This window comes from Pteropus alecto, unplaced genomic scaffold, assembly GCF_000325575.1.
Source record: "Pteropus alecto unplaced genomic scaffold, ASM32557v1 scaffold101, whole genome shotgun sequence".
In the NCBI taxonomy this organism is placed as follows: Eukaryota; Metazoa; Chordata; class Mammalia; order Chiroptera; family Pteropodidae; genus Pteropus; species Pteropus alecto.
Genome location: NW_006432945.1, coordinates 19,866,433 through 19,874,638, shown reverse-complemented (window position 1 = coordinate 19,874,638; position 8,206 = coordinate 19,866,433). Strand labels below are relative to the sequence as shown.

At 52.2% G+C, this 8,206-nt stretch overlaps 1 protein-coding gene across 2 annotated transcripts; it reads right to left on the bottom strand.

Moving 5' to 3' along the window:
• Window positions 1-155: 155 nt before the first annotated feature.
• DEDD (death effector domain containing) lies at window positions 156-7,990 on the bottom strand. 2 transcript variants are annotated; one of them, XM_015586261.2, is made up of 6 exons: window positions 7,058-7,990; window positions 6,800-6,832; window positions 1,746-2,132; window positions 1,505-1,612; window positions 1,114-1,260; window positions 156-636 (listed from the first exon to the last, which is right to left on the bottom strand). In XM_015586261.2, exons 3-6 carry the CDS (start codon window positions 2,068-2,070, stop codon window positions 260-262), a joined length of 957 nt encoding a protein of 318 aa, XP_015441747.1. In that variant the 5' UTR covers window positions 2,071-2,132; window positions 6,800-6,832; window positions 7,058-7,990; the 3' UTR covers window positions 156-259. The 2 variants fall into 2 exon arrangements, with proteins under 2 accessions (XP_015441747.1, XP_006907932.1); XM_006907870.3 differs by having other exon boundaries at window positions 6,800-7,990.
• Between the last annotated feature and the right edge of the window lie 216 nt (window positions 7,991-8,206).

Here is an 8,206-nt window from a genome sequence, read left to right as displayed (position 1 = left end):
GGTTCAGTGGCAAGGTGGCTGTAGACACGTTGGGGTGAGTGGAAAGGGACACACAGGGAAGCCCAGGCACATGGGTGCAGGGAGGGGTGGGGAACACCACTTCCATGTCGTCTTTTCCTTAAAAAAAAAAAAAAAAAAAAAAAGGGGGGGGGGGTAAAAAAAAGGCAGGGGTGTGACTGGTTGGAAGGGTAGAGAACAAACCCCAGGACAGTATGTACGCTCCAGAGGCGAATGCTGGGGACAGTCCCATGAGGGGAGGTCAGGGCAATGCCTGCAGCATCAAGTTCCTCAGGAGTTTTTGTCGGCCCAGCTCGTAGTCCTCCTCGTCCACATTCACCAGCAGCTTGATGGCTTCATGGCCCACAGCCTGCTTGAGGGAGTCTGTGATGAAGACACCTTTGAGTGCCTCTAGCAATGAGCCATTGATATAGTCGCGCCAGAATGCGTCGAGGTAGGTGAGCTCAGAGAACTTGATGTCACAGATGATGGAGCCCAGGTCCCGGGACTTGAGGATGGTGTTGGCCTGGTTGAAGCGCTCAAACTGCCGCTCGAGTGGGTCTTGCTTGTTGGAGAAGACGTTGCCCTGCAGCGCGGTCTCGTGCTGGCAGTACTCCGCGCGGACCCGCAGCCGGATGTCTGCGGAGGGAGACACGCACAGGAGGCTGCGCTGAGCGGCGAGCTTCCGAGGGAGCTTCCAGCGCGTCTGGCGGCTTCCCTGCTGCAGCCCCAGGACTGGCGCTTTCCCAGGCACCTGGGCAACCCCGGTCTGAACGCAGCAGGTCCCGTTAATGGGCTGTGCCCAGGTCAGACACCCTGTCACGAACAAGCAGCGCCTTGCTTCTAGGGGGTATTTCCCTAATTAACAGGTACAGCTTGTTGTAATACTCTGCCGTGACCTGCTTCACCCTGCAACGAGGGTGACACGACAGCACCCTCCGACTTAGTGTTAACTAAAAGCACTTGAAATATATTCTGCCACCAAGCTGGAGGAAGCGCCCCCTCCCCCCGCATCGACATCTGCTCTGCCTCACTCCGCAGCAGCTAAGGGAGCCCCACACTGAAGGGCACCCTGGCAGCCCTCCACGGCCCTCTGCAACCCGTGACACTCCTCACCACATGTCTGCTTTTCCTTGGGATCTGGTGTCACCGACTTCCGGCGCTTTCGCTGGCTCCCAAGTGTGGCTCGCCCTCGAGCTGGCCTCTTGCTACACATCTGAGGGCCCGAAGTGGGGCAGCACACCACAGGGTAGTGGGGAGGCACTGACCAGGGGGTAAGGGGAGAAGTCAGAGTACACGCGGAAACCACACCCACCCTGGGGATTAGGAACCACAACGTGACCTGGAAGGACACTGGAAACAATCGCAGGACCTAGGTGACACAAGAGCATCACCTATGGGGGTGGGGAGGGGACAGTCCTTTCACTGAAGCCGGAAGGCTGGGAATATGAGGAGTCCCATGTCTCCTTTCTTGATTACGGCCCTTTGGGGAGCACCACCCTCTCACCTGTTTTATGGGGCTGGGTAGGCCTCGGTTCTGGGTCGCTGAGGGCTCTGGGGGTCACGTAGCGAATTGAAGTCTCCTCCAGATACTTGTCTACAAGGTCAGGGCACACTATAGGGGAGAGGGAGTCATTCGAGAAGATACACCCCTCCCTTTTGGTCCACCCTTTCTGAGTCCCCCCAAGGTCGATGCCTCCTCCAGCAGGGACCCCTCCCCGACTCCAGCACCCCCCGCGTGCCCTCACCAGCCCGCCGCCTCTTGAGGGTGACGTAGGGTAGCAGGTCATGGCGTGTGATGATGCGCAGCAGCTGCAGCACCTGGCGGAAGTTACTCTCGTCACAGCGGCCCTGGCGCTCCAGTGCCAACAAGAAGTCACGTCCATTTCGGATGAGGCCACGCTCGTGGTCATCGATGACATCCACGAAGAGGAAGGACAGGACACGCACATCTCTGTGTGTCAGGTGGGTGCCCACGATGTCGAACATGCGGTGCAGGCTATACAGCCCATGCTCCTGCGCCCCACGCTCCTCCGGCCACGCCTGGCTCGCCCGCCGCTTCAGGCCTGCCATGCTGGGCTCAGGTGCACACTGCTTCCCAGAAGCCCTGCTCAGCAGCGGCAGTCCCCACCACACTGTGAGGACAAGGAAAGGGCTGTGAGCCGGTCAGTGGCAGGAACTGGTCTTACACATTCCTTTATTCCTGGCACCAGCACAGCGGCCGGCACAGTGCAGAGCTCAGTAAACGTCTATTAAAAATAAAGCCTAGAGTTTTCATGTCCAACCAATGCTGCCCTAAGTCCAGATCCTATCAAAGAAACATAGTCACATCCCCCAAGTGAGAACATTACACTCACCTGGAGGGCTACATGCTCAGTGGGAGTCACCATTAGACTTCACCCTGACCGAAATACTGCTTTGTGCCCCTGCCCAACCAGTCCACCTCTTAAATGTCGGCAAACCGAGTAGAGAATTCACTCAACTCTAATGTGGACGCTGTAGCAGATGAACTTAGGAGCTGACAGGAGGGAAACGGAAAATCTTGAGGGTGAGAACATTTCAATTCTGCTTGTGCAATTAACAAGCTGTGTCGCTGTCACCTTAAGCAAGTCTCTGAACCTCAGTCTCACTGCCCCCAACTTCGAAACAGGGAGGAAAGAAACTACTCCTCAGACTTGTTAAGAATCTAATGAGAAAATACGCGTGAAATCACTCGGTAAAGCCTTAGATAAATTGTCGCAAAAGACATTTCAAAGAAATAAGTATGCTTGACCTCTGCGGCCCAGCCTCATCCCTCCAAAGCCTATCTTTAGGTTCCCCACAATCCAGCTCCAGAAGCATAACTGCTCAGATTAATCAGTGATATTCACCCCAAAAAATGGACTTAAATCCAGACTTGGCTAAGCTCCTATGTTGAGCATCCTTGTAATTCCCCTGATCCACTAGTATTTGATGTTAACACACCTTCTGGTGATGCCACCTTCTAACCTTTCCTCGTGGTTGTTATTTATCAGCCCCGTCAATGACCGATCACGGCCCTACGTTCATTATGTAATTTGGCACTTGGTTCCATCCTGGATCCAGCCAATAACCAATCCTCAAGCCCACCAACTCTCACCTCCACCCCCGTCACAGACTTCCTGCCGCAGTATTCCATGGGAGCACAGAGGACTGCTTATCCCTGCGTGAGGTGTAGAGAACGTACTGCTCCACCCTCTGACCGCAACCTACAACCTCCCAATCAATTAGAAATTCCTGTTGATGCTACTACCAAATATTTCCTAAACCTGCCTCACCTTCCCACCTCCCCTGCCAATGGCCCGGTTCGGGTCCCAGCTGTCTCTCACCTAGACTTCCACAGCAGCTTCTTCAACAGCTTTCCTTACCATCAATGTTAACCCACTGAAACCCACCCCATACTCAGCTGAGTCGGCGATTTGAAATGAACAGCTAGCTGGCCACATCACTTTTCTGCTTAAGACCTACCTACAGCTCCCTCCTGACCTATAAGAATGCTCCAAACTCCTTACGCAACTCACCAAACCTTCCAAGATCAGGTCCTGCATACCTTTCCAAACTCATAACCCACTTTTTATTCTAACTTTATCAGTTTATCATTCACATACGTCACGCAATTCATTCACCTGTACGTTCTTCAGGCTGTTCCCTTTGCCTGAATCCGTCTTCCTTCTACCCCACAGCCCGTCACCGTCCTTTCCGATGGCTGACTCCTACTCACCCTTGAAGAGTCAGCTCAGACGCCATCTTCAAATCCATTCTCTACATCTCATGCAGGGATAAGCAGCCCTCCTCTGTGCTCCCATGGAACACCGCACATACTTCCTTTAAGCCATTTATCAATGTGTATTAAAGTCATCTGTGCACTGACTATCCCATTAGAGCTTAACTCATACACAGGGACTAAGTTACATTCATCTTCATGTCGCTAGCCTAACAATGGATATCCAAGAGACCGTCACAAGCAATGTCAATGAAGAAACAAACTCGTAGAAGTCCAGGAGTGAGGGGACCTCATTAAAAACACACACAGGCAACTCAGTTACCACGCACACACTCCACCTGGCTACAGCCTCCTACACTCTGCAGACTACCCACAGCCATTCTGCAACGAGAGGGGTTGTTCTGTCCACTTTCTACACCAAGAGACTGAGTCTAGGCTAAGGAGAGTCAAATGAGAGTCTACTTCAGAAGAGCTGAGCTGATGGGAGCTCAGTCAACTGAGGAGCAAGCAGGACCTGGTCCCCTCTTCCTCCGGGACCCTAAAACAGAAGCACAGAGAGACACATGCCTCAAGAAAAGAGGCAGCCCACCCTGGAATCACAGGGACCAGTGCCAGGGGTCCAACATGTGGCCATCGGGTAATGAACTCAGATGCCGCACGGGAAACAGCTGGGACACTATGCAACTATAGGCAGCACCTCTCCACCTCCCACTTTACGGCACAGCCCTGGGTGTCAATGAGGGGCTGTAGGGAACAAGCTCCCGCTCACTGCAGGCAGCACCAGCCAAGCCCCTCAGAGCCCGACGGCCTCTCCCTGTCCCCCATTCCACCTGCTCCGCGTGGCCAGCTGTTGGTTATGAAGGTCCCAGCAAAGCAGATGGGCTCCAGAGCTGCCTAATTCAAAGTGTCCTGACTATGAGCCTCAGGAAATGAAGAAACAGTGTCCCCACATAACTGGCCACTAAAAAAGCAAGCAGAATCCCAGAAAGCACCATGGCCCTAACTTCGCTGGATACGACGCCACAATGGGCCTCAGCCCAGTGCGGTTAACCCCCTGCATTTGAGGGGAAAAACAAAGTCCCTGGATTCCCAGGCCAGGTCATTCCCGGTGCCAGAAATTACCAGAGCTTCTAGGTCAGTGGTTCTCAACCAGGGGCAATTTTGCCCACTTGGGGACATTCGGCAATGCCGGGGACATTTCAGATTGTCATTGCAGGAGGTAAGGGTGGGTGTGACCAGCATGCAGTGAGTAGAAGTCACGGATGCTGCCAAATACCTTACAATGCACAGGACACCCCCCATGACAAAGAATTATCCAACCCAAAATGTCAATAGTATTAAGGACGAGACACCCTACTCTATGTGGAGCATGATGGTCAAATAGAATAGAAACAGCAAGTCACTTTCCATCCTAGATGTGGGGAAGGAAGCCATCAGTCCCTCCGACCCAAACCCATCAAACAATATTCCAGAAGAAAAGGAAAGCCAGTCAGACACAGACTCATTTAACTTAAGTGTCCAGCTGGCACTTAGGAGTTCCGAGCTGCCACCACCTCAGCCTCTCTAACACCTGCTGTTCCGGTCAGGTGACCAGCAGGGGGTAGGGCCACCCTCCCTTCTGCCCATCCCAGGAGGTCTACTTTGACCTAGTTCAGCGCCATCCTCTGCAAGACGGACAAAAAGGATCCTGTGCGCATCCCTCACAGCCATCATTAAAGTCTTCAACCAAACCCGTGGCAGACTCTTCCTGGTTAGGCTGCTGATCACACTTGGATTGCTTATTCAAAGAAGCAAAGTGGAGAAAGGGTCTGTGTTTCCCAAGGCCGTGTTCTGAGGAGAAATGTCAGGAGGCTGGCATGCAGGCTAATAGGCAGCCCTCCCCACTTATCATCTAGGATTTTGAGTTCACTCACTCAGCAATCCAGATGGGGGTTCCAAGTTCAGCATTACAAGAATATGGCCAACTTCCTCTTAAACCAAAATACACTCGGCTTTCTGTGGCAATGAAGCGAGGGAACGCAGCTTGAATGATACAGAGAGCCGAGAGGACGCTACCAGAATAGTGAGGAGAATGCACCCTGTCTGAACAGAAGATGAGCAAGACCCTGAGTCTCGGTGTCTGAAATGATGCCAGACACCAAGAGACAAACACTCTGGTAAACACAAGTCCTGATCGCGCTGGCTGGTTTGAGTCCATTTGAGATCCTAACATGAGTCCCAGGTTACGGTTTCTCTGAATAAATTCTTTATTCTGATGAACTGCCGCATTTCCTAGAGCTGATGTTTGTTTATGTGTTTGTTTGCTTTAGGGACATCCAAGCCAGCCAAGGACCAACGGACAGTCTATACATATCTACGGGATTTCTTGACTGGTTGTTTTCTATTAGGTTTCTACTTCCAAGCAATGTGTAGTCTCATCCCAAGCAAGGATATCTGTATCTTCACGCAACTAGAAGTCTCTGACTCTCTCAGAAGCCCTCAGAGAGGAAGTCGCGTGGAAGGACTAAAAAGAGTGATGTCTTGAAACGTGAAATAAAAACACGAGAAGCCTTAAAGATGGCTAAAAGTAGGTAAGGAGCTTTCTTGCTGGTGGGACAGGGAAAGTGTAACCAAACACCTGCAGTCAGAATTACACAGTATGTTTTCAAAAGAAGGGTTCCAGGAACCTTGAACAACTAGAAGAAAGCATAAGCTGCAGGAAAGCCTTCCCATGGAAGGCGCCTCAGCAACCCTCCAAAGGCCACATGCAGTAGACACCGTGCTAGAAGACAACGTCCCATATGCGAAAAGACTGGGAAAAGACGTTTCTCACAGAGCTGACGAGAGGGCTGGATGATAGCAAAACAAAGCTGCGGACTTACCCCAAGGTTTTTTTTTTTTCCCTACCTCCTTCCAGCTACCTGAAGAGACAGTGGCTGCAAAAGGTCTCATGCGTTTAGGAGGTGAAGACCCCTTTTGCCTGGCATCTATCACCACTACTGGGCTCACCCCAATACACTTCCCACGCCACATCCATTCCCTTCCATTGCTTGAAAACAATAAAAGAAGTTCCAGACTTACCTCTGCAAGAAACTTAATTTCCCAGGTCTCTTCCTAGCACAAGGTTCAAAGCCAGCAGAAGAACAAAAATAAGGGGGAGAAAAAGTCAATTTTCGAGCTTTATTTTGGAACCTCAAAGGCCCAAAGAGTTAGTTGATCTCAGCTGCAAAACTACACGGATAAGCCTAAAGCCATTCCGATGGAAATAACCTACTCCAAGCCAAGAGAACTCACCCCACAGAAGTCCCCAGGTTTCCCTAACTCCACTAGCCAACTCACAAACAATACCAACTCCAAGGATCTCCAGCCTCAATGGCTCATGGCAAGAAAAGGTCCCAAGTTCAACGACCTGTGGGAGAAAGAACTACCCTTTGATACCTTCTCAAGGGACTCAATTCCTTATGAGACACCTATTTTGTTACAGTATAATTGCTGACTTTCATTTTAGGAAGACCAGGGAGGAAAGTGGTTACAGCCAAAGAAGATACTTTGTTTACATCAAACATTTCATTTATCAGACCAGAACCAACCTACAAATTCTCTCTTCACCCTTTCCCTTGCCTAGCCCACAGTGAGAACGGGGTACCCACTGGGGCAGCAACCACATTCCCCCAGGGACATTTCTGTATATGAATGCTGACCCCTCCCGCCTAGCACCCAAACAGTAAAATAAGAGTCTGGAAACTAAAGCGCCCGTTTACTTAACAAGCCTGGCCGCCCAACACCGTCCTGCGTTTTCTGTTCCCTTTCTCAGACTTCCAGAGCCGTCGCTTCAGCATACAAGGCTCCAACACAGCACTACCGTTTCCCTATTCCGCACTGCCAAAAACTAGAAAACTCCTTTACTCCTACACACTCCCGCGACACCCGCTTCCCCATTTCCCCTTCTTTTCGTGACCAGGAAAAAACAAGGGAGAAGGAAGCTGGGGAGCCTCTGAAAGCAGATCCAGTTGAACCCTCATCCAACTCCAGTTCTCCAAACCCACATGACCGTTCCCGAACGCCCTTCCCACCCTATTAAAAGCTAAAGGCCTGGCGATTAGAATTCGCTGCAACTGATGCTGTTTAACTCTGCTCTCTTCCTTTCCACAGGAGAAAGGGAGCCCCGGACCCTGTCACCGTGCAGCGCCACTGTCCTGTCTCCTATCCCGTCCCCTCCGTCCCAAACTTTCCTCCTAGTCTCTCACTTTCCCCAGGACCTCGGCACACCGACGCGCCCCCCACTCCCCAAACCTCCGATCCTCCCGCAGGCCCTTCCGCCGCCCACCTCCGATCCCACACTTTCAGAACCCCAACGTCTGGAGTCCGAGCCCGTCCTCTCCCTCCTCCCCCCGAACCCTCGCCGGAGCCCAGGCCCCCTCGCAGCGCAAGCCCCGAGCCCTCCCCTTCTCACCCTCAGCCTCGCCCAGCCCTCCGACCCCGGCCGGG

Coding starts and splice junctions, on each gene's coding strand:
- DEDD (XM_006907870.3), bottom strand. CDS start 2,070: ATGGCAGGCCTGAAGCGGCGGGCGAGCCAGGCGTGGCCGGAGGAGCGT. Junction 1,261..1,504: donor TACCCAGCCCCATAAAACAG/GTGAGAGGGTGG, acceptor CCCCCTGGTCAG/TGCCTCCCCACTACCCTGTG. Junction 637..1,113: donor CAAGGAAAAGCAGACATGTG/GTGAGGAGTGTC, acceptor CTCCCTCCGCAG/ACATCCGGCTGCGGGTCCGC.